This window comes from Gymnodraco acuticeps, unplaced genomic scaffold, assembly GCF_902827175.1.
Source record: "Gymnodraco acuticeps unplaced genomic scaffold, fGymAcu1.1, whole genome shotgun sequence".
In the NCBI taxonomy this organism is placed as follows: Eukaryota; Metazoa; Chordata; class Actinopteri; order Perciformes; family Bathydraconidae; genus Gymnodraco; species Gymnodraco acuticeps.
In genome coordinates this window covers 2614358-2640691 of record NW_022990295.1, presented here as the reverse complement: position 1 = coordinate 2640691, position 26334 = coordinate 2614358, and the positions used below count along the sequence as shown (strand labels likewise).

Here is a 26334-nt window from a genome sequence, read left to right as displayed (position 1 = left end):
TGTGAAAAGCTTTAGCAGACTTTGCCTCTACTTGATGACTAACATGTGGCAGCTGTTCCCTCATACTGTACTTAACCTGCACAATTTTCCAACTCTCATGAAATATAAACTTCTATAAAATCTATTTGAGGTGCTTCGTAAATTGCTTTTGCACTAAAGTAAGTAAGAGTAACCATTGTAATGGTTTCCATAGAGGATTTCTCCCATGTCTTCTTGGTGGTAAACTTGACCTTGACGCATCACTCCTCCAGTCCTTATCTCTGGCATTTGTGCAAAGACTCCTTTGTGAACATGCTTCCCCTTCATCAGTATAAACAGAAATGGCGTGAGTTATTCCTTACCTCATTCATACATCTTTTATTTAACCATTAAATATGCTTAAAGGGTGGAAAGCTGTAAGATTTTCCAGCTGGTATCTGCCAAATCTAATTTCCATTGAAGTCGACCCATTATCATAACAAACTGATAGGACAAAACCCAAATGGGTGCATGTAAAAGGAGCAGCTAATATGTTGGCAATTCTTTTGTTTTTAAATGTTCTCCTTTCTTTTCTTTTTGCCCTGACGTGAACTGACATTCTGGACAATATATTTTTGTCAAAAGAAATAAAGGTCCACACTTCTAAAAGGTTTTTCCAGGGTCCTGATGTTGGGAATAAACAGTGTTGTCCTCTTGGTTCAAATAAAATCTATTTGGTCTGGAAACATTAGGTATAAAGAGAAATATAGTGGCATGGGAGGTGCTGAAGTGCAGGAACTGTGAGAAGTTAAACAGCAAGAGACATAAATGAATGGGAATCTGAAACAAATTGTACATTTTCAGTAGTTTTATTGAAAAATGCCTCTTCTGTTTCAGAAATAAATAAGAAAATAAGGCTGTGTGGAATTCATAAAAATGTGCAGTTACAACATGTGAAAAGCAATTCTATGTCCATAGTCTTGCAACCAAATCCAAACTGCATAGATAGAAAACAACAACTATATTCTGACTAAGAAATCCTCAGTAAATATACAACACATGCAATTTCAGCTTTGGTAACAAAATAAAATAGTTTGGTTTGTACGTCAGATTATCATTTGGTTTAAAGGCTTTAGAAAACATTACAATAAACAAATCTTTGGGGATCCGATTTGACCTTTTTTTTGACCATCAGAGGATCTGAAACAGCTTTACATGAAATTTGACAAAAAAACAAGAAGGATAATCCGGATGTGTTGAAAAACATACAGACTGTCGTTATTACGACATATTTTCTGCTTGTTTTCACATGATTAGTGCATTAAACATTGTAGTCCGATAAACACTTGCAGTTATATTACAAGCAGACACTTACAGTAAGGGGAACACTTAGCAAGCACACAGGTTTGTAAATAACAAACATTTAGGTTGTATTTTTCTTGCTTAATTTTCTCATGTCAAAAAAATATAAGTTCAATATAGCCAAGGGTATCAAACCCATATAAGTACTAGTTGTGTTCAGGAAAATCACGTCATCCTCACATACCATCATAGTTATTTAATATTACACTTTCTGAGAGCTCCTTATAGCAGCTATGATGCTACTGTTTCTGTTTTGTCTTGTTGTAGTGATCTCTTTCCGCGTTGGTTTCGTGAGTAACCGGGTGATTGTATTGCCTCAAACTCTGCAGCTGGCTCCACAAGTAAAGACTCTACCACAGGTTCGGGCTGGAAGTTGTTGGCTAGAAAAATATTCAGGATGGCCAATATAAAAAATTTTCCTTTGACAACTTTTCACATGCACAATTTAAATTATATTGCACTTGGGAATTCCAAAACAAAAAAAACCTTGTGTTAAACTAATGTTTCCTAAAGCATCATAAAAGCTACAAAAGAAAAAGAAACATTTTTGGTAATGACATTTACAATAAAATCCATCAAGCTATTGGATTATAAGACGTAGTAAAATAACCAGCTCATACTACAATGAACACATCAAAATGACAAGGAGGGCACCATTTAGCGCTGATTTGTCCGACAAAGAAACATGATGATTAAATATTACAATTGGAACATGCTTTAGTCTGGACCAGAGCTGTCTACGTCACTTAAGGTGTCATAAATAGAGGTTATGGTTATGCTGGTGATCAGTAAGCAGAGGGTTATGAGGCACAAGCTCAATACAGATGTTAACTTGATTTTTAGTGAAAATGTCCTGGTTCATACAATCATTTACAAGGCACACAAATTAGTTTTATTTACATATCACCTCTACATTATTGCTTTCAGTTATGAGATCCTCTTTGTTAGTAGTTGTTTTGGGTGGTATTTGTACATGCTCCTTCCTTCGTAGGAATGCTCAGTCTTTGGTTTTTGCCCCAACGGTTTGTGGTTCAAGATGCAAACAGGCCAGCAGGTTGCCATCACTGTAGCTTGTAGCTGAAAGATGATGTTAGTGCCAGTCTGCTCCGTTCTGTGTTTTTTGGCTTTCGTAATTTGTTAAATGTTCAAAAATTATGTCCATGGTGATTATCCTTTACACGCCCCATAGCAAATGTGCAAACATCTCAGAAACCGGACTTCAAAGTGTAAGCGGCAAAGGTGACAGAGCGTTTACTATGCCACACCTGCAAATAGTTCAAAGAGGGTGTGAGTATGTTTTCTCTGTGGAACAAAGTCATTAGCATTTGATCTAATGTAAGTAATCATACACTATTAGCTAGAATGCTTTGCATGCCAGTTTTAAAACTTACCATCAAATGTATGGAGGTATTGTAGTATAGTGGCTTCAAACTGACCATTCACAAAACCTCTCCCCCAATGTAAATGTGTAAGAAATACAATTAACTGTGTGTTAGGTTTCTAAATATAAGCAGCAAACATTGGCTGCTTAGCTAACTAGCTAACTGACTTCAGTGGCAGTGAAGTAACTGAGTGTTACCCCAAAGATCCCCAGGGTTTTATTTCAAATCCAGTCAGCTTAAAACATGAAAATGTCAGCCAGAGAAATTGTTTCCAATCAACTACTGGAGATAACATTAGCTTTTTAAGCTAGTTAGCTAGCTAGCTACATCTTGATTGAATCTGCTCGCTTCAGTTTTCATTACATTAAAACAAAATTGATGGTCTCTGACCAGAAAAGCCAAGCCTTCTTTAGTCCGCCTCTATCTGAAGTCAAGGATCTATTGTTCCAAAATGATTACAAACTGTTATGGCAAATTTGCCAGTGTTATCTTCTTAAACGACTCTGTTTCATGTGAAAACAAAAAGCCTAGCAACAGTTTGCAGGGTGGGGCTCTGCGAAGGGTCAGTTGAACTTTTTATGAATATAGGTTATAAGCTCTTTCTGTTCAAACCTTAATAGTCCTACACTTACATGAATATCTCCATACATTATCAAAGAAAGAAGTAGTGCATTGAGTTGCAAATGTAATTAGTCTGCATACACTTAGTCTATTATCTGATATAGTACCATGCAGGACCTAGACAGTGTTTAGTGTACCTTGGTATCCTTGTCCATGTCCATTGTAGGGTATGCCAACACACTGAGAGGAATCGCAATATCCAGTGGGTCCTGGTGGTCCCCTCACCCCTGAAGTACCCTGGCGACCTGGAGGGCCACGAGGCCCTGAAGAGCCAGAAACACCTGTGGGTCCCGTTCTTGACTCTCCTTGTGGCCCTGTAGGGGTGTGACAGAAGTTGAGTGGGACCAGTTTAAAAAGTCTCTGGAGCTCAGCCCAAAGATCCACTGACATGAACCATAAATCCTCAGTGGAAATGGTAGGGGGTTAACACAGGGCTGCAGCAAAGTAATTTGACATTTTCAATGGCTCAATTAAAAAAACTTCACCAAGAAAAAAATATTTGGGGCTGTGTGGAGTTACCCCCCGGCCCCGTCTGTCTAGACGGTAAAAACTCATAGTGGAATTTTCCCCCTCTCTCTTTTCCTCTTCCTTAAGTGAGCCCATGTGTTGTCAATGAAGCAACCAAAGACAGCTCATTGTATAACAATCAGATTCTTCCACACAAACACTTATACTGTACACACACACACACACACACACACACACACACACACACACACACACACACACACACACACACACACACACACCACACACACACACACACACACACACATACACACACACACACACACACACACACACACACACACACACCACACACATACAAAAGTGAGTCATCACTGTTGACTTCCTCTGTTGTCTCTCAGTTCATTCATAGAAACAGACACATCAGTGTTTGGCGATGTGGGGTCGACATCAATAGAAGGTTGCTCTTTTCTCACAACAGTTTCCCAAGGGAAAGAAACTCTCTTTTCTTTAAGAGAACACATATTGGATATCAATTGTAACAGTAGAAAGCTAAGGCCTATTTCAAACTGACAAATCAGCTGTTTCCATTTTTTAACAATTGTTTGTAAAACTGCATCATGATCTTGACAGAGGCTTGTCTAAACTCAAGAAACAAAAAAGATCTCCTTAATTATGTACGAAATACCTTCCATTTTCTGTATAATATTTCAAATGTGCACCATGTTTTGAGTAGCTCTACATGTATATATGTGACATAAATCCAGAGAGGAAAGAATTGGAAATATGTTTGGTTTCCTTCCAACAAATGTATGCAGTGCAGCTGCCTAAACGAAAGTGCCTGAGACAAATATACTAAAGGTACATTCTGGCCTCTAGTAGGAATTTGTGATTTTAATTGGACCAACTGTGTCATAGAAAGGCCCACCAAAAAAAACTGTCACTGAAACTGTGTTTGAGATATAGTTGAAAGAAAACTGTGGCCATTAGAGAGTCTGCATCTGCTGATGAACACTGTTCAACACAAAATGTGGATGATTGTGACTCATTTGTCATTTTAAACCAAAAAGCTGATAACCATGTGTTTTACCTGGGGGCCCATTTGGACCTCTTTGTCCTCTGATACCAGTTCCTTGAAGTCCTCTCTCTCCCTTCTCTCCAGCCAAACCTACATAAACCAGAGAAAAGAGGAAAAATCACTTAAACAACAATAAAGCATGTATGAAAACGATTAGAAATCTCAAAGGCAGGAATGAAACACAGAGAGATTGAGGATTTAATAATATTATACAATAATAACCTCGAAATGTGTAGATTACACAAGTTAATGGCCCAACGCTACAGTCTACAGTCAAATGTCATGCTTGCTTTGTTACACTGCCAAACATTACAAAAAAAAGGAGAGAGATAAAGTACCTTTTTCTCCTGGACTTCCAGGTAAACCTTGGTTTCCAGGGAAACCAGTTCGTCCACTTTGTCCAGGCTCTCCGCGGGCTCCCTGGTTGCCAGGAAGGCCGGGGGAACCGGTTGGCCCTGGGGTGTTGCTACGATGGCCAGCAGGAATCTGGTTGAGCATGGTGTCAATTCTGCTCATCTGACCTGCAAGAGATGAACACAAAACCAGTTACTATTAGATTCAGTCCATCCTTTTAACCATTTCTCCTAAAAGATTCAACAAATGTTTTGCTTACTGTTCACAAGCTGTTCACAAACTTGTCTGGCAATAGAGCGCATCATGCTCTGGGATGCAAAGTCTCCCTGAAAAACAAAGGCATTTTTATAAAGATGCCATTCCTTTACTTATTGGTGATGCATGATATGGTCATATATGATCATTTCATTATACATACCTTTTCTCCTCTTTCTCCTTTAGGGCCTGCAGTCCCCTGTTAACAAGAAGAAAAAGTGTTAGAAAATGCAATGACCTTTGTTCCTCACCTCTCCTGAACGTATGACCATAATTATTATCCTGTTATTCAGTACATACTGAGTTTCCTGTTTCTCCTGATTTCCCTGGTTTTCCAGTTATTCCCGGTACACCTGGATTCCCAGCGTTTCCCTGGAAAGAAAAGAAAAACACAGAAAATGTGTTTATTCAAACTTACTGCCCAGTAAACATAATTGCAACGTTTAACTCCTGCTCCTTGTTAACGGACTTATAACAAGCTTTAAATTGAGATCTACGCTTTGACATCTGCAGAGGTGGGGATGTGTGGCACAGGCTGCCTATAACACTAACACACACACATAAACACACACACAAACACACATGCACACACAGCCATCAGGATCTGCTAATGGTCTTGGAGCACTGGCATTTTGCCCGTTGGCATGATGGCTGGATTAAGTAGAGTCAGACCTCCTTAAACCCACAGATGAAGAAAACGGGATGCATGCACCATCTTCGTAATATTTTAGGGGCCTACAGCATATAGTCTGCTTATTTTATGTGCTGTTCCGGCAGAGTGCAACTGTGGAGCCAGAGCAGTAATTGTTGCAGATATATCAGGAAAGAAAGCACGCTCCGAGGATTATTTATTTGGCTATTTTTTACACAACACAGAGACAAACACACACACTCACCATGGGCCCTGTTGGGCCTCTTGGTCCAGATTGTCCCTCCTTTCCTGGTTGCCCCTATATAGAAACAACATATAATCACACGTAGGTTACAACACACTGGGGACCCTACTCCTGCAATACATCAGTGTCATGACTTTATATTGCTTTCAGCCTTGACTGTCATTTTAAATTATATTTATAAGGTAGTGGCTCAATTATTTTTGGCAAGTGAGAACATGCACTGGGACTGGGAGAAATACATGCCAGTACTTCTGTATACGCTAAGGTAAGTTGGCGATCACATGCAAAACATGAGTTTAACTAAGTGTTGGATGCATGTGTAGGCTTTGAATGCAGTGTGTTCTCTTAGCAGGCCTGTAGGTAGATCTTACCCGCGCTCCACTTGGTCCAACAGGGCCCAGAGGACCGCGTGACCCAGTAGAACCCTGGGAAAAGGTAGACACACTTAATCAAACACTATGATCAGGAACCATACATTTACAAAGCTCCCTAATGCCTTTGTTGAACATACATTTAAAGACATAGGTCCCGGAGTTCTTCAGCCAAAGACAATATATCATCTTGTTACAAAAAACTAGAACAATTTCCCTCTTGTCTGTAGACACATGATGTCTAATAGAGATACGAACAGAGCGTGCTGTTATAATAAGCTTTATTGTGTAAAGATAATGCTGCCAATAAGCTCTTAAACCAATATAGATAAAGGACTTTCTCTCATTTCTAAATTCACTCATTGAGAGGCCAGAATAACCAGAGGCTTAGTTCTGTCCAGTTGAATAGCGGGAGATGCCTAAAAGACTTCAGATGGATAAAGGACCATGTAATGCCAGCCCACTGAAAAATGCCCTTTTGATAAAAAAAGTTCCCATGGTATGTGCAACCGGTTTAATTTAAATGTATATCTGTTTCTGACTTAATAGAGCATTGATATCATTAACTTCAAATAACTCTGACTTCTGAACTTTAAAGGTTATGGTTGGTCTGGTTTTATGTGACTTTAATTTTCCTCCAGAATGACATCTACTGTAACTCAATGATGCTTAGTCACGATCACCTTCAATTACAAGGCTAAGGAAGAACATGTTCCATTCCTCATTCCCCAATTGGTAACATGAGTCTGCGCTCCTTAATAATTTAACTGCATCCCCAGCCTCCTACTGTTTGTCAATCAACGGGATAATTCCAGAGTCTGGGTCTCCCTGAGGATGGCATGGTGAACCTCCCACTTTGAGTGTGGTTTAAATCTCAGTATGTGGACCGAATCCAGTCGAGGCTCCGGTAGCAACGCTGCTCTCTATGGATAGTCTCCTGTTTCCTGTTCATAAACCACAAAATAGAGAGGGGGGGGGGGGGGGGGGGGGGGGGGGGGGAGTACTTACTTGCATGCCAGCCTGGCCCTGGTCTCCAGCATCTCCCTTTGGTCCTTGGCGACCCTGATATTGGAAAAGGAAACTTTAGTCTTTCTATTATCCCTTTTGAATTTGTGATTGATTTCATGTTTTGGCAAGAACATCTGCAGGTAAGAAAACAAAGTAGCTGGATAGAAGAGGAGGGGAGAGCAATGTGTCTTGACTTTAGCTGTAAATCCTACTCGTGGGTCAGGAACAAAGACACACAAACTGCACTACATCAACAAAGATCAGTATCCATTAGGGGTAGTATATATTAAACTCTATCTACCACAAATTCTCGACTATTTATTCCCTGGATGGACTTCTGTAGAGAGGTTAACTTACAGGTGCTCCTGGCAGAGACAGTCCGTTAGGGCCCTGTGGACCCGGTGGTCCCATTGAGCCAGCGGGGCCCATCTCACCACGTGGACCCATTGGACCCTACAGCAATTCCCAGACAAAAAGCAAAGATGTTTCATAACCGCAATCTTACAAAAGAACAGCGCAAATCAGAACTTTTTATTGCATAATATAGAAAATGAGCTTAAACAGTGGAAATGGACCAAATACAATGGCCATGTGCGTTTTAGGGCTGTCCCGAATACCGATTTTTTTTTCGGGCTCCGGATATTCGGTAGTAATCAGCAGCTAACCGCTTCAACACGTGTATTTCGGTGTATTCACGGCATTAATTTTGTTATTCTACAGTATTGTTGTTTTATAGTTATTTGTTAATGTAACCCAATTTGTGTTCTTTGAAATTGAAAAGGATATGGCATTGTGTTTGTTACTTTCGTTGCAGTTGTATATGTCTCCTATTTATGGACATGCTTTTATTTTGAAGGAGAGGTAGCGCTGTTGACAGGAAGTTGTTTTTGCTTTGGAAACAACGTGACAGAGATTAACGGAGAAAAGTAATATCTACATATAAATACGGAGAAAGTAAACGATAACGTTTATGGTTAAGTGTTAGCACCCCCCCGAAGAGGCACAAGCTCTTACGTTGATATTGGAGATTTCAATAAATTCAATTTGGGAAAAAAACGGGGAAAAAACAAACAAAACGAATATCCGAATAACGAAATTGAAACCCGAATAGTACTCCAACGAACGGATATTCGGGTACAGCCCTAGTGCGTTTAGCATTCATAATATCAAGTTGGTTATGAATGAGGTTACATTTATTAATAAGAGTAAAACCAGTTACAAATTCAAACTAAATTATTATTTGCTTAAAGGAAAGAAAAGGCATTACTCACATGTTTGCCGTTTTCTCCTCTATCTCCTCGCGGTCCCTTAGAACCTGGGCCTCCCTGGAAAAATAATCCCATACACAGAGTGAGAGAAGCAACAGGAGGAGATTCCAAAAGCCCTAAAACCTCAGGACCTAGCAATCCTCACAGGGGCTTAGTGATGTTATATTCCAGACGTCTCCTCAAGACTTTTTTACTGTGTGTTTTTCCGACAGGCATTTATCTTTTGACACTTCTTCCTGAGCCCACATTTCATTGCATGCCACTGGTCTCATCCTCATCTGGTGTCTCCAAAGGAAAACAAAATACCAGTCGGCTGAAGTTCAAACTGTGTAGCTGTACAGTCATTATTGCTAGCAGGGTAACGTATGGCTTTATCATCATCATCATCATCATCATCATCATCATCATCACATTAAAATAGACAGAGGTAGAGGAGGTGAAGATAGACGACAGAAGGCAGGAAGGGATGATCATGGGAAAGTCTTTACCAATGGTCCAGGGGGCCCCTGAGGGCCAATGCTGTCCTGCGTGCATGTGCAAGAGTGGGGAAGGGATGGGCACTTGGCCTCATCTCTCTGAAAAGAAACACAGAAGATGAAGGAATTAGATACAAACATTCACACAAATGAGAAGTATTCATATAGTCTATTTTGAACCCACTGATAATTGAGACCATGTCTTGGCATTCAGAATACAAGGGGTAAAAAAAAGGCAAATTCTTTATATAATTTTGTGACAGCATCCTGGCAGATGGAGCGTTTTGATTTCATGGAGTTTAAAAAGAAGAGACAGTCTAGAAAAGGTCATGACAGAAGAGTGGCTCACGCAAAGTCAGCGTTGTGCTTTGAGACCAGACGCTCACTGACAGCTGCAAACTTTTTCCCATTTCAGAAAATGAGTCTTTGACAAAAGTAGTTGCATAACAATCATTGAAGTGATGTATTAATATCTGATGCACATTACAGATGAATTACACATCATTTGATTAAAGTGCATGCATCCGGTATTAACTCGTACTGAGTCAAAATAAATGTGATTTTCCGTCTGCTTCGTGATCTGCTGCAAAGGAGCACTTGTTTTCAAGTCATTTTGAGATCATACTGGAAACAATCCAAATCGCACAATTACTCAGGATACAAGGTTCTATTCAGTTCAGCTCTCTTTTTAAACCGCAATCTGAGTATCAGCCTTGCATTGAGCCTAATGACTACCTACCAGCAATCATAAACATCTGAGAAAGTCTGCATGCACACAGTAAATAGACTTTAATAAATGATTGCTCTACTATTAATGCTAAGAACCATCAAAAGTCAGGATTATATTTAATTATATAAAAACACTGCCAAATAATCCCTCTATACATGGCTTTTCAGCTAGACTTTGTTGTTGTATCATTCTTAAATGTCCATTGTTCTTACTGTGGCGGGCAGGTCGCAGCATTTGTCTCGGCTGATCCAGCTCAAGCTGCAGATAATATCGAACATCTGGAGCTGGAACTATACAACAGAAGAAGGTGGAAAAAATGGAGGGGTGTTACAAATGGCTCCCACACTTGATTAAAATGAATACGGTTATCAATCAATGTTTATTTATATAGCCCAATAGTTATAGTTATAAACAACAACAACAACCAAGAATTGGAAAATATGCAATGTCCATTCTTTCAGGACTCACTGGGAGCAGTTTTAACTTAATTGTGCATCTACACACAAGAGGATTTAGATATTGATTCGTTGAAAAGCCGTGAGAGGCTTTTCCGTACGTGCTTTTCCACGGATTCACGTTTTTACAAGTTTCTTTTTTCGCTTACTGTTGCAGACTGCTTCTTCCCGCCTCCAGACTTGGCCAACTTGCCAAGCACTTCATAGCCGTCCACTGAGATGTTTTTGGCCTCCTTGATGGGCTTCTCTGCCACCTCCTGGCAATCTATGTTGAGCTTGACTTTCTCCGGAGTGACGATAATGTGGAGCTGCGGGAGGGAAAGGATGGAGAGAGGGCATAATTAACAAAACACTCTTGTCTTCTTAATATTCCACAGCTGCCAGCTTTGTTGCAACACAATTACTTGGCAGGGACTACTAAAGACCACTGAAGGTTTTGAAAAGCTGGGTTTGGCATTCATTTGTATTCGGAAGAGCGCCCTGATTGCCCTTTTAAAAAGAAGGGCAATTCTTTAAGAAAGTGCAACCATAAGGCTGGGAAAAACTCCACTCAAGCTCTTTCAATCATGTCTGAATCTTTTAAAGATGCTTATACTGTATTCCACATAATTGCTAGATCGAGTAAATTGTTTAGTCTTTGCAGAGCCATGTTAATTATAGATACTGATATTACCCCAAAGTGGTTACTGATTTGGCACAGGACTGCTGTTTGATGCCTCTACAGATGAATGGATAAAAAAAAAGGAAATACACAAAAGCAGGCGTATCTATACCCACGTTGGTGATTGTATAACAACACAAAATGATAGAGTGCCAGATTTGGAAGATTTTTGTTGAGAGAAATCTGCTCCACATCTTGAAGCAATATAATTTGTGGTGTGCCATCAAACGTAACGTCCTACACTTTCCATACTTTCCACCACACTGTTGCACATTTCCCTCTGCTTAACAGTCAGACAAGCTTTCTTTATGTCAGGAAAACAGCTACCATTTCTTTCAACAAAACCATACCAACCACAGACTAGGACATAGCTCTTGGCAACCAATCACAAAATTACAGTTGACTTCCTTGGCAACAGAACACACTCTCCTGTGGACCGCAAAGAGAGAGGGGTGTCGTTTATCCCGGGGTTCTGGCATGGAAATGTTATACCATGATGCGCCTGAGGGCTAACCAAAACAGCTTTGGATGATATAGTAGGATGGCCAATAATGAGCATGTAAATGTTACCTCACTGACCAATAAGCAAACATAAAGAACACACTGTATTGACTGGAAAATAAGGCCTCGGAAAACTAGTTTTCTTATGACCACTGCTCCCTCAGTTGCTGCTAAGTGATCTCTACTGCAGCAAAGTGTTGACAGATGAACTGTTATCATTCATCAATTGTTAACACAGAAGATTTCATCACGCTTCGCTGTGTCAACACTCACTCAGATTCCATAAGGTACGATTTCAGGCAGACACTGTCTCCGCTCCAATACACTTAAATATTTCCATGATTGCTATCAGATTAGTTCTTATTGTTCTTGGCTTTGTCCTGACTGTTCCCCCGTTTTTATAAATCTCTCATTTTATATCATGCGTTCACTAATAATTAGGTGAGAGTCTTCTCTATCAAAATGTGGCCAAGGTTAGGTTAGCTTCATTGAGAGGAAATTGGAAAACAGTATGAATCTTCATTAGATTGGTATTTAAATGAAAACAGTGTTGTGACTGATACTAAAATCCCCAGTTGGGCTGATACATTTCATTGTATGATTGGAGATGAGAAGCTCCCATGTCTAATCTGGCACCTGCGAATAGACAAGGCTTTCTGCAGAAAGAGAACTTAATATATCAATTCCTGTATTTATAGTGAGTTTTTCAGGGTCAGTTAGTTATCCATCTCACTGAAGGAAGACTTCTTCATGTCTAAAGAAAGTGCTGACAAATGAAGAGCACAATGAGTGCAGTCAGTGGACAATTTGGTGAAAAAAAATCCTCTCTGTTTTAAAGAGTGTATGCGAATATTGGCAGAACCTTCCCAACCATGTCTCGGGGACTGAGTTCTGGACTTATCAAAAAACAATAAGGTTTCTAGTGCACTGTTTAGTGACTACAGCAACATACATGCTCAAAGTTCAACCGGTGTAGCTCTTAATACATGACTTGTCATCATGGCTTGTGGAAAATGTCTTCTTCACGTCCACAGGAAAGTTCCCTCTATGGCTCCCACCCTGTAAGTGTGGGAGGGATTCCCCAGTGGGCTAGTGAGTGGCTAGCATCTGCTTAAGTCATCTCTGAGAGCTTTCCCACATGTTCTCATAGTGGTAGACCACGACCTCTCCAGCCTGGGTTACTTTTATTAACTAGGCTGAGAAGAAAGGCCAAATCTGCAAGCACTCTCTGACCCAGCACTGAGGGATGAATGCACATAAAGTGTACTTTACATTTAACAAAGCAAACAACATAAACTGCAGCTCAAGTGACACAATTTCTCAATAAAATGTACTGCCAGCAACCATGGCACCAATATAGAGACGAGGAAAGGAAATCCATGATTTAAAAGTACTAACAAACTGTATTAAACCTGATTACTTCTAGAACTAGAAACATTAACTGGAATGGTTGGTAGAAACCCATTTTCATAAATGTTATAGGAGGGTAAAGCATGGGCCATATAAAAACCCATTCAACTTTGGAGTGGACCCAAATCCAAACGTTTTGTAAAACGTTACAAACAAATGTCTTTTCAGTTTCTTAAACCTTGTGTTTAGGCTCTATATCTGCTTTCTGGTCCAGAGGCTTAAGAAGTAATCAATGATTCAAAGTCATAATCCATTGGTTAATCAATAATTCAAATATTCTTTAGAAGCTGTACATCGTTAACCTTAAACCTAAATGTCACCATGTGAGTTTACTGGGTTTTGTTTTGTTTATCTTCACACTTGGACAATAGCCCAACAACTAGCAATTTGTGACAACCCTCATCAATGGTCACTCTGGTTTCAGCACGAACACACACTTTATTACAGAGGTCACTTTGTAGTAGCCATGGACAAAGTGTTGGGAAGCCACTGACATCATGTAAACACAAACCACCACAGCTGCTGGTAGAGGCACTTACTCAGCAGACCAGTAAATGAGCACCTAGGTTCACCGCTGCAGCTCCTGGAACAACAACGACGGCACCACAAAGTAGCCACCCAATTTACACTCAGACTACAGTCTCCAGCATGGCCACATACTAAGAGAACACAGACGCACACTTCTGCTGTCTTACTAGACCATCAGTGATGTAATTCACATCCACAGCCCTGACCCAACATTTTCCAGGGTCCCCCTCTTTCATGAGGTTACCCTCTCATTAGTTGTGGAGATGCTAAATGGTCAAAGTTAGAAGAAATGTACATGATGCTCTGATCTTGGGGCCAATATATCTCTCTCATCTGTTATTCAGTTAAAAAAACTGCACTTTGTTATATCAGGAAGTGGGCGGACTTTGATCTCGGATAAGACCCTGGTACATTGTAAAGGGTAGTTCATTTTGATTACCTTAGAATTAGGGGAGAGGAAAGAAACCTGTGTGCTAAATCACTATGTTGTCCTTGGGAACAAAGTCAAACGCAATTAGACGTGATTTTTGAGTACATTGGAAGCAGTCGTTTTCCCTCCAGCATCTTAAGTCTTTCAAGGTTGGTATGAAAATATACTGTCCCCCATTGTTCTAGTCTTTACACCCTACTGCGGTGGAACAAAACAAAGGATGTTTTATATTCGCTGCTGCTTTGAGTTTGATATGAAGGCATTTGATGTCTCTCTTTACCTCTTGCTGTGGCCATAAAAGACTCCCTAGTGTACAAATTGCATTTTTCACAGTTTTAAGCTTGGCATGTGGCCTAATGCAATGGTCCAACCACTGAAAGGAAACAGAGTTTGCAAAACAATAACACCATTGTGGGTGGTTATTGTAAGTGAGAGCTTTTGACAGAGTGTTTGAAGGGCAGTTGATGTTAATGAATCCTTTTATTAAGATCTGCCATAAGGGAATCCAATCTTAATTCCTTTTATGAGAGACAGGGCCTCTGATGGCATGGATTAGTTTCAAAGTCAAGAAAATTCTTCATTGTACAGATGGAAACATCTGGATTCAGAGCGTGGAGTTCTGAAGACAGGGATGGTTCCCAGTAAAGGGGAAGTCTAACAAACATGCCATTGATTTATGGAAAATAAAGGATCCAATACTTTTGGAGATTGACCGAAACAGGGGAGTAAAATGTTTGGCCACAATTGCATCAATTTTATCAATGTTTTCTTCCAACTTTCTGTACACTTAATCTCTTGGGAAGGTTTCAAGTTATACCACAAAGTCAGTTTATTTAGGGGAAAATATACAGACTTTAGTATCTTTTATGGAAATTCTTCAAGCCTTTTTTTTATCCAACATTAAAATTGATCCAGTTCCCTGACTGTTACTTCAGTTAGGACCAGACTGGTTTGGAATTCACTTAACAACTACCAGGACAGTCTCCAGCCTTAATGTGGTCGAACCTCCATGGTTGACTGTGTCAGTTTGCACGTATTGCTGGGTCACTGGGGTATTAGAATTTTGCTCCAACCTCTCTTTAAATGTATTTATAGCCTCCATCACCCATTCATCAAATGAACAGCTTAATGTCAAATCATAAAAAAGGCCCAAAGGCCACTTTGACACCAGAGCAATACGATACGTTGGCTGTTTGTCAAATCTTTACATTCAAAATCACCATTTCTGAAAGGATACACACAAAAGATTCCCAGTGTGTCCTATTAAAGTACATTTTAATAATATCACTATGTTGTGAGCAGAGGTACTCCTCTCTGTAAGAATCATGCATTGTGTTTACCTTGTGGAAGCTCCCATGGAAAACCTGCTTCACTTGCCCCTCATTGAACGAAGCTTTCTGGATCTCTCCTCGGGTGTCCTTGTTGTAGAACGAGATTGTTTTGCTGGAAGCTGGAAAGAAAAGAGCCTTTGATTATTCTCTGACAGTGTGTTACAATGCTGTGGCATGCAAAGTGCTGACAGGACTTAACAGAACACATAGTTGTAGAGAGCAAATAAGGATGAAGGGAAGGCCTGGAGGGATTTGGTGCATGTCCGTAATAATTTGCATGCATTTACCACATGTGTAAGGCTTTCTCTTACACAGTATTGAAGAAGAGCCAAATAAAAGATCTGAATGTGATTGTGTTTTTTGTTTTACTTCAATATTTCTCCACTTGTCTATGATATTGACAAATGTGGTAATAGGGGGAAAGTGAGCAGTTTAAGTTGCTAATAAAGAGTGTACAGCTGTGTCTATGTTGGGTCAGATACAGCAGCTTCCCCCTCCCGCGGAGGGGGCCACAACAGGATGAGAAGCTTACGATTGATGGTGACCCCGACCTCTGGGTTGTTGTTTTTGTCGGAAATCTGCCAGATATCAAAAGTCTCGGAGCCTGTGTCTGGCAGCAGGCGGAAGAGGAGGATGATGGTGTAGGATGGGGGAAGACCATCCGGATGGATCTCCCTGTTAGATTAAAAAAAAACATACCATCAAATCAAATCAAGTTTTATTTATATTGCACATTTATAAACGATTTTTGGTCGAGCCAAAGTGCTGTACATATAATAAAAATAGCCTACAGTAGAGACACTTTACAGCAAATACAACAGCACAGATTGTTCAGAATATCAGTATGAGAAAAACGACACCCTCTATCCTACCATGTCATGATGACTCATGGGTCAGAGCTGTGCCCTCATTGCACAAGCAGTCAGAATATCTCACTAGAAAAGACTATTACATTTCTACTATTATACAGTTCCTGGTTTGTCCGAGGTGCAGAACCTGTAAATGATTGCCAGTTTTCTCCCCGGCCTTGCAGAAATTGCCCACATATTGAAGGTATTTCCTGTCCCCTCTAGTTTGCTGCAGTTTGAAGTGTTTCCATTTGTGCGCACACAAAGTATGCATCATTATAAACATATTAACAAAGTATGTTGAAGAGACTTAGGGACTCCCGCAGCAATTTCCTAACACCACTTAAATGAGGCCCAATAAAGGGACACAGCTCTTGACCCAGGGGTGATTTGTTTGCTACCAGGTGGGAGGAGGGCCTGGTCCCAAACATTTTTTATTCTACGACCACATTTTTGTGTGTTCCTGCTAGCACCTCATACACCACAAGCTGCAACAACAAACAAGACTGTGGGCTTTTGCCAAAGGGCACTGGGGAAACCCCTATGACTAAAGGCGTTGGAACATTATTATGAGTAATGACTGAGGGCTGGGCAGGATAATAGTGCACAGGAGATAAGACCAATAGGCTGGGAATATACACTTGGTGAGGCTTACATTCCCTCTGTTTGACACACACATACTTGTTAGTCTCTAGCTCTTACTTGGTGGGCTGGTTAAGGAAGGAATCCTTGTGCATCCTGTAGGCAATGTAGCTGTTAAAGGAGCCGGGCTCCATGGATACGCCATTCATGCCAGCAAATGTTCGGTCTGTGATGTTGAAAGCCTCCAGCATCCTGAAGCCTGGAAGAGATCAAATGAGGAGACACGTTAAGAGCATGCAAATGGAAATGGCAATCTTAAAACTAGCATAAAAGCTGTGGAGGGTAAGGTGTATGCTGTATACATACCAGGTGTTGTGAAGCCATTGATGTAGATCAGAGGGCAGGCTGAAACAGGACAAATAGTTTTAAAGGGTTGGAAAAACAGATTAAGGCTTAAAGAGAGTGATTTGTGTGTGTTCGTACATTTCATGGCAGTGTACCAGTTTGAATGTGCAGCAATAGGTAAGCTTCCTGTTGCCTCTGTAGGTGCACTTATCAACCACAATTTAGGTGAAAGAATCTAATTAAAAAGCAATGTTTTCCTCTCCGAATGCGAAAAACTAATGTTTGTTGTTGTGGTGTGTTGATGGTTGCCTTACTGGAAGTGGCTGTTTCACAGATGAAGGTGATCAGGTTGTCCTGGATCTTGGCAAAAGCGTCATAATCGTCGACAACGAACACATGTCTCTCACTGGGCTTGCTGCCGATAAGTCGCAACTCTGACATGTCCACATCGGCCACGCCAACTACGAACACACTGTAGCCTGCGTAGGGAAAACACACAAACACACACAACAACATCAGAGACCATTGTTAAGCCTCCAATAACCACAGGCAATTTATCACTCCACTGTTTGTTACAAGAGTGTATTAAATCAGCGATAAAACTGTGGCTCTGATGGAGGAAATCAAGTGTGGGTGCTAACAGGGATATGGATCATTCAAAACAGCTCTGCTACACAGAGTATAATCAGTACAGTACACAGACCGAAACACAAAGCTCGGCAGTGATTAATAATATTCCACACCAGAATGCTGTAGTTTTTCAGCGCTCTTCTTAACGTCATCCTGGGAGCGGCCATCTGTGACGACCACCAGCACCTTCGGGACGGTCTTCCTCATGCCATTGTCTGAGGTGAACACCTTCTCATAGACGTGATTCAGAGCAACGCCTGGGTGAAGGAGGAGGATGAGAAGGAAGAGAGAACATAAAGTCTTTGGAATTCATCACATCTAGAACAATTTGTTTGCTAAACTGCAGCTCAAGTGGTGTACCTGTCTTGGTGTTTCCTCCTCTGTAGCGCACATTCTGAATAGCTGATATCACTACACCCTTGTCTTGGTAGGTGTTCAGCTTGAACTCGGTCTTGGCATCGTCGCTGTACTGCACAAATGAAACCTGTTTGAAGGAAACAAAACAAATGATGAAAGTGAAAATGACACACACAAAGTAGATATTTCAAAGTGTTGCATATTGTCAGTTTGTCTGTACAAAGAAATAAACATTGAAGATGGATTCAAGGTTTGTGCTGACCTGCATGCCGCGATTGCTGATATCTTCAAAGGCTCCGGTCATGCTCTGGACAAACTGGATGACCTTGTTGAAGCTATCATCTCCAATACTCCATGAACCATCAATGAGGAAGACCACGTCTGCCTTGGCACCCTTGCAAACTATGGCGCAGGTACAACGGTGTTAACAAAAAGTCTTATCCCAGCAAAATCTAAGTACTATTATTTAAGCACGATTATAAGAATGACTGGGCTTTTCTCACCATCGAGTGCAGGGGGGAATGTTGCTGCAGGAGGGGGGGTTGGAGGCTCGGTGGGCACCTCTGTTGGTTTGACCACTGCTCGACAAAACAGAAACAAGTGTGAACAATTGACAATGATATACTACACTGTGGATTGTGAACGCATATTCGTGTAACTCCAAAATAAATTAGAGGTTACAGTAGCTAGCATGAAACTAGCATTGATGATCTTACATGTCCTCTCCTTCACACCGACGCCAGGTCCCTCCAGGTTGGGGGTTTGGACGAACACTGTGGCATCGTAGAGAGAGTCAGGGGACAAGCCATCGAAGCAGTAGCTACTCTCTGAGCCTCTGACGGTGATCTCCTGAGCCCCACGCTTGGATTCTAGAGGAGGGAAAAATAATCCAGATTAGACAAATTCAGGTTGCTCCAACATCAACAATGCATTTATTGGGTTGGGTTTAAGCACTTACGATCAATTGGATTGACTTTGAGTCTGTAGGACGTAGCTGCTCTGTGAGGGGTCCATCTGATGCAGTAGGACTCATACCCAACATTGTAGGTGGTCAGGTCGGTCACATTCAGGTACACTAAAGGAAAACCTTTATCTCAGTACATATTCTTTTATTTGCATGACCATGGATTGATTGGCAGTCAATTACATTGTGTGCTGTTAAAACTGTAAAGTAATAAATGATCAGCTTACATGTGGTTCCTGGTCCAATGAGAGGCTCACTGAGACCTGTTGCATACTGTGCCAGCACCTTCACGTCATAGGTGGTTCCAGGTTTCAGGTTGTGCAGTTGGTGGGTGGTCACATCTCCAGCAAACACCTCTAAGGACTCATCAGAGCCTGAAAGGAAAACACTTACATTTTAAAAAGTCTCTATATGTGTTTGTATTAAAAAGAAAGTCTCTGATTATATATATATATATGTAACTTTCATATACGTATGTATATTTAAAACAGTTGTCCATACCCTCAGCCTGGTAGACAAGTTTGTATCCGGTAACCTTGGAGGGGGCGGCGTCCCAAGACACCCTGAAGCGGGTATACCACTCATCGGAAATTTGGAGGTTCCTGGGGCCGAGCATACCCACTGTTGGAAACAAGCACAGTCAACAAAGGCTTCTTTTTTATGCAATGGGGTGTAATTTCAGCATCTTGTCAGCAGGGTTATTACTTTATTATACTTATTATGACTTTTGAATGATGGTTGAAAGGTGTGATCAAGGGGATGATAAATGTAACAACGTCAGAGAAATTACAAAAAAGAGGAGCGGAGAGGCATAGTGATATGTAATAGAGCTTCTTTTGTTTGAAAGGCAAAATAAGGCAAGACATTGGCCAACACTGGAGGCATGAGCTCTCTCTGATTGGAGGACAGCCAGTTCATAATTACCTGGCAGAGTCTCTTGGTGCATTTGGCATTCAGGACAAGTCAAGAATTTCACTTCCTCCACTTTTTGCAACAGTAATTGATGATCCTAATTAATGGGTAAATCCATTCAGATGTTCCACTGTGGACTCCTCACTCATGTGTGTGTGCACTTCATGGTATATTTAATACATGTCTGTCAGTATGCTTAGTTTCCTATCCTTAAAGGATCTCTGTATCAGTTCAAACCCATAGATTGAAAAGTTCTTACATGTGCGACCATCTCCTTCCAGCTCTCCTCCTGCTCCGTCAGCATACATGGCAGTCACTTTGATATTATAAGGAGTCTCTGGATCCAGGTTCTGCAGGACCACATTGTTTCTGTTTCCTGGTACAACAGTCTATATAGAAATAAACAATAAATCAAGATGGACATGAGGGACACATTTGCATTAATATCTCAGACCTATTAGAGTTGTTTTATGACTCAGGACCATCAGACAAAATTGATAACAGCCAATCTAAAACAACAATTTATCAAATCACAAGCAGCAGTAAAACTATGTAGGATTTTAAACATGCTTACAGATTCCTCGATGGGGTCTCCTGTGGTCTGGGCGTAGGTGATTCTGTATTCTGTGACGGGACCAACCGCGTGTTCCCAGCTCACAGAGAGAGTACTGGTGGTGGGGTCATATACAAGCATGTTCCTTGGGCCACTGCGGGGCACTGAGTGAGGAAACATCAGAAAAAGAGTGTTTGTGCTGTACATTCGAAACATCGACATATGTCTTATTGCATGTTAAATAATGGGGCTAAATGTAGAAATACATTATTTATGTTGTTTATTGGTCTTTAAACCCCCAGATTCTTACGTGTCTTTCCAGCATCACTGATAGCAGGTCCTTCGCCGTCGCTATACAGGGCGACCACTCCGACATTGTAATCAGTATTTGGGAGCAGCTGCGGCAGCAGAGCCTCATGTTTATTCCCTGGTACCAGAACCTGTATGAAGACACCGGGCATGTCAGAAAAATACACTTTTCAAGAGTTTCAGGGCACCAGGTTTAGACTAAAATCCTTAACAAACAAGTACAATTAGACAAAGATAATAGCAAATGTGTTTATTTATATAACAGCTGTCTGTGTTGAACACTCTCCCTGACACCTTTCCTTGACTAAACAGGCCTTTGCTGTCAGCACCAAGTGAAAGGTAGAGCCTTTGATGTTTGACAGGCGGCATTGCTTTTGAACCCGACAGTGAGGGCAGCTGATTACATAGGAGCCACCTCCTAACTTGCTCCCTGTCTCTTAGTTACTAATTTGGATGGATTAAGGTCAGCATTCCTCGAGGGCTGGTGATAACCTCTGAGAGTGAGTGAGGCAGCGGGAGGGATTAACACTTGTGTAGGTGCTTACGATGGCATTGGAGGAAAGTGTGTGAGGGGGGGGGGGGTTGTGTGAGGGATGGAACACATGTGAGTGTCAGACCAGCAAATGGGTTTAGGAATCTGCTTATTATTGTTTCAATGCAACAACAATGTCCTTTTATCTACAGGCAGCTCCCATCTGTCCATGTGTATAATTTAAAGAGGTGCTTGAAATTCTCAGAATGAAAACATAACATCACAGGCGAGTTTAGTGAAGCTTAGAATTCTCACAACAAATCTCCAGCTGGTGTTAAATTTGCTGGTGGCCACATTCGCTCCAGTCACGGAAAAGGCCTGGGCTTGCCATAAATGTGCTCAAATGTCTCTATCAATAAACTGGAATATGCCTCACTCTTCAAAGACCATAGAGTCCCAGTGAAGGAACCGTTCTTAATGGTGCAGTCTTTCTGGCAGATGCTGGAGAAAGCTAATGGCGGTAACATTTCAAAAGTTCCTTCTTTTAGCAACCCAGAGAGATGAGGGCTCACTGGTTCCAGATGTCACATATCGTGTCAAGAACGGTAGTTGGGATTTAATGAAAGCAGTCTTGATTCAAATATTTAACAGTGTGTTAAAGGAAGGAATTCCACTGGCAGTAAGTGGCGTGCTGACAAACACACTCACATTGACCATTTGGTGAACAGACTAATGGACGTTTCATTCCTGATCACATATGGTAGACTGTAAATGCTGGTCAAACATTTTAATGGGTTGCTGCTTGGGCGACATGTGCTCACACCTCCATCGGGGTGTGCTGTAATTCTCCTTAAACTCTTAGTGTTTGTGTGTGTAGAGCAGAGGTGCCCAGTACGTCGACCGCGGGCGACCGGTCGACCGCGGGGGCAATGCTGGTAGATCGCGAGTCATTCATAAAAAAAATCCTGTTCCGTTAAAATAGACTAAACAGGTTTTGATCCCTCCTCCCTTGGCCTCCCTGACACTTAATTCAGGAGTTTACTTGATTGACAGAAAAAGCGACCTATCGCTTTCCAGTCTGTTAACCCAGAATGCAAAGCGATACAAAATCAGTCAAGTGCCGGGAAAACTCAAATTAAGTTAAAGAGACAAACAAGAGAAACAACAAAATGAGTGCGGGACCGAGCAAGAAGCTAAAGACATACCACTTCCACCCAGAATGGAGGAAGAATATTTTTTTGTGATGTCACATTCAAAGGTTATTTGCCTTATTTTAAAGCAAGCGTCGCTCTGCCAAAGAAAGGTAACGTGGATTATTATTATTATTACGTGGATAACGCATTATCGGAGTGTTCACAAGGCATATGACAGCGACTTCCCTCCGAGTAGCGAGTTTAGAAAGGTCATGAATTATTGCTACACAAATATTATCTCGCAGTCTTAGTGTCGCCAACTCGTTTCTAACATGCAAAAAGACAAACAAATGCGTCAATGGTCGGTGTATTTTCGACCTTTCCGATCCAGACGAGATCTCTCCCCCGTCTGTGTGCGAGGGGGCGGGGCAGTTTACACACACGCAGCTGCTCCATGCAGCAACACATGGTGGGGATGGCGGAGAGAAGCGCTCCAAGGTGTGGTTAAATGTTACCCGTCTTGAGGCAGACAATGCTCCTTGCCAAGAGTGTTTAGCATGTAAGGGCGGTAACACGAGCAATTTGTCTAAAGTTCATTTAGCAAAAGTGCACCGCATGCAGACGGAGGAATGCACCGGGCTCGACTGTCTTTCTAGCAGCTCTGCAGCTCCATCCACGAGTAACGTTTCCACGTCAGGTGTTATGTATGCTAGCAGCAACACACGAGTTAACACAATGATACAAACATGGGTTAATGATTAGAGGAAACTGAGTTACTCTTTTGTTAAAGTTTCAGCTATTCTGTTTACAATTCTGTCATCAGATTATTTAATACGATTTGTTAAAACATTGTTGTTTCTTTTGATGTGAAATATTATTTATTTTATTTAAATAAAAAGCAATGTTAATTTTGTAAACAATTTGTTAATTTAATAATATATGTATTTTTGAATCAAGTATTACTCTTTATTGTCTTCATTGTTAGTTTCCACATGCCTAAAACAACCTCAAGCTAAATCTAAAAGTTGATGGCTAAATAAGAGTGTTTGAGAAATTGTGCAAGGCATACAGTAATAGTCCGAATAGTCGATTAGTCGTTTAATTAATCGATAGATTAATCGATTATCAAATTAGTCGTTGGTTGCAGCCCTATTATCCCATGTATAAATAAAACGTGTTATTCAGCAACCCTTGCAATTTGGGATTTTATTTTTGGTTGGTAGACCTCAGTGAGCTGGTCATTTCAAAAGTAGCTCACCAGCCCAAAAAGTGTGGGCACCCCTGGTGTAGAGCAATGATTTAGGGGGAATAGTCATTGTCATTGATGGGTTGCTATTGCACACCAACTCTAAATGTTTTCATGCATATGTGCTAAAGTGCATTGCTTCCTACACAGTGGTTGGAAACTCACCGACTCAGAGGGCCCAGCTCCAGTCAGAGGAGAGTAGACCACCCGGTACTCCTGGACCGGGCCCGTGGCAGCCTCCCAGCGAACGTTCAGAGTGTTGGTAGTTGGGTTGAAAACCTCGATGTTCCTGGCGGGGCTACGCTCCACTGCTGAGCCAAGAATGTTGGGTTGTCAGATGTAGAGAGGGAGATATGGAAGTCAAAGGTCAAGGTGGGGTAAGGAAGAGCCAAAAGAAGATTCAAGTGGGAAGAAAATAGTGATGACAGGGTGAGGTTAAAGGTCAGCAACCCAAGAGGTTTGTTTAGATTAGAAAGGCAGATTGGGAGAGGGGATGAAATAAGAGACACAAACAGATTGTTTAGGTCAGATAATCGTAAGTGAGGAATGGACAGAGGTCAGCAAATGAGAGGCTAAAACCATGAATACCATAGAACCACCCCAAGCATTTTCCATGTGGTATTTTCCTATTTGTCTAACTTTGACCTTATGTGGTTTATAGGGATTATTAACAACTTTTTGTTAGGCTACTAATCAGTAGTAATGTCCTTCTACTTTTGTCCCATTTAACGTGGTCTAGACTAGTTTTGTGGACAGGCGGAGCAGTCCAATCACTAAATGAGAACATTTCAATAAAACACTGAACAATGCTGGCCACAGACCAACGGAGACAAGTTTAAGACGTTATTTAACAATACTGCTATCACCAGGACGCTTCCTGTCAGTGCCCTGAAGGTTAATGAAAAGGATACAGGACGAATGTGCAGCCCTGTGTGAAAGCTGACTTCTAAAAAATCCAAAGCAGATGTTTAGATGTTTTGTGCCGCTGCTCATAATGAGCCCATAAATGCATGGGAAAAACACAGTGGGCCGAACACAGTGAGTGAGCTTCCGTACTTTAAAGTTACACTAACCAATGCCTGTTGCATGGAAAAGCTGCTTTGTATTTCGAGGCACAATTAAACCGCCAGGGGTTTGAATATGAGCAGATCCTTCCTTAAATTCAATGGCAAAAAGGGGGAATACATTTACTTTGAGTGGAGATGACAAAAAATTCCACAGCTGTAACAAGATTAGCGGTAAAATAATGTTGTCGCAGTATGATGTAATATACTGTACATACTGTACAACAGTGGTTAACATTTCGAGGGAAAAGCCACTGAACATGAAGGACTATTGCTCCAGGAGGGAAAATGGGGGTAACAGTAGCAGGCATGGAGCATGACCTTAGCCAAGTGACTTAGAGCCATAACACATATAATGCTCTCCATTCATTTCTAACAACCACCCCCCCTCTTCTGTTTCTTTTTCCCAAAGGACAGCCAATTACTCAATACACCCCCTCCCCCATTCCCAAGCTCCATCATTATCCTGACCACTACCCTTCATTCCAACCTATAAATGGATGATATTACAGGAAAGAGAGAGAAGACACCATTATAATGCTGCCAACCCGGAGGAATTCCTTCCTACACAATCACCCCGCAAAATGCTGACTCATTCCCAGCAGAGTTTGGTGGTCTGAAATTGTGCGAGAAACTGGAAAAGTCTGTGTTCTTCAATGAAGTTCGGAGTTAGCTGACTGAGCGAAACGCTGTCTTTTTATGTTACGTCTCATGTTACATTTTACATGTAAGGTGTGCATTAAGTCACCGCAAAAAATGGAACTGGATCGGTTTGGCTAGGCTTACAGCTTGTGAAAGGATTTTGACGAGTTGAAGCAATCAGCTTTAAATGGCTGCCTTATTGAAGGCTCCTGACGTACAATGACATCAAATCAGCTACCAAAGCCAGAAATCTCATTCTGGAGGGACATGAATGGATTCCTGTCAGGGCCCTCTAGGCCCTCTGTGAGGGCCTAAGATATTCTAAAAAATAATATTTGAAAACATTAAAAAAAAAAAAACATTTTTTTTTATATATTATTTTTCATATCTTTTTTGTTGTTACATTAGTTTTACCAAAATAACTTGATTTAATTGTATTTAAAATAACATTTCCAAAGAAATAAATCCTTCGAATCTGCCTGTTCAGTTTCTGTTGGAATGTGAAGGGTTAAATGCCGTCTCTGCGAATTATGTGAAGACGGGAGAGCTTGTTGGTCCCTCTCTACATCTACATTCACAGAGGGCCCGCTATAGTAACTCAATGAGAGAGTAATGTCAAATGACAGTACAATTGACCAATCATATCTTCCCTCTAAATGGGCGGGCACTATTTTTGCGGACTTTATGACAAGTTCCGCCCGCTGTGAGTTCTATGCAAGTGGTGCAGTGACGCG

At 41.1% G+C, this 26334-nt stretch overlaps 1 protein-coding gene across 6 annotated transcripts in view; it reads right to left on the bottom strand.

Annotated features, from left to right (window-relative positions):
• Positions 1–811: 811 nt before the first annotated feature.
• Positions 812–26334, bottom strand: part of col12a1a (collagen, type XII, alpha 1a) — a 55081-nt gene continuing 29558 nt past the window's right edge. For 3 of the 6 annotated variants that reach the window (XM_034222062.1, XM_034222064.1, XM_034222066.1), the window contains 32 exons: positions 24060–24202; positions 21045–21174; positions 20756–20898; positions 20441–20570; positions 19771–19890; positions 19497–19643; positions 19264–19380; positions 19022–19174; positions 18809–18883; positions 18568–18707; positions 18309–18432; positions 18062–18205; positions 17633–17797; positions 17340–17378; positions 17094–17232; positions 16076–16218; positions 15553–15662; positions 10832–10990; positions 10440–10517; positions 9510–9596; positions 9025–9078; positions 8111–8206; positions 7754–7807; positions 6746–6799; positions 6375–6428; positions 5779–5850; positions 5642–5677; positions 5483–5549; positions 5208–5390; positions 4882–4959; positions 3461–3637; positions 812–1700 (listed from right to left, as the gene is read on the bottom strand). In XM_034222062.1, the coding sequence (XP_034077953.1) occupies positions 1552–1700; positions 3461–3637; positions 4882–4959; positions 5208–5390; positions 5483–5549; positions 5642–5677; positions 5779–5850; positions 6375–6428; positions 6746–6799; positions 7754–7807; positions 8111–8206; positions 9025–9078; positions 9510–9596; positions 10440–10517; positions 10832–10990; positions 15553–15662; positions 16076–16218; positions 17094–17232; positions 17340–17378; positions 17633–17797; positions 18062–18205; positions 18309–18432; positions 18568–18707; positions 18809–18883; positions 19022–19174; positions 19264–19380; positions 19497–19643; positions 19771–19890; positions 20441–20570; positions 20756–20898; positions 21045–21174; positions 24060–24202 (3560 nt within the window). In that variant the 3' untranslated portion in view covers positions 812–1551. Of the gene's footprint in view, positions 2586–3460; positions 3638–4881; positions 4960–5207; positions 5391–5482; positions 5550–5641; positions 5678–5778; positions 5851–6374; positions 6429–6745; positions 6800–7753; positions 7808–8110; positions 8207–9024; positions 9079–9509; positions 9597–10439; positions 10518–10831; positions 10991–15552; positions 15663–16075; positions 16219–17093; positions 17233–17339; positions 17379–17632; positions 17798–18061; positions 18206–18308; positions 18433–18567; positions 18708–18808; positions 18884–19021; positions 19175–19263; positions 19381–19496; positions 19644–19770; positions 19891–20440; positions 20571–20755; positions 20899–21044; positions 21175–24059; positions 24206–26334 lie in introns of all 6 variants that reach the window. The other 3 variants (XM_034222061.1, XM_034222063.1, XM_034222065.1) reach the window with 2 other exon arrangements.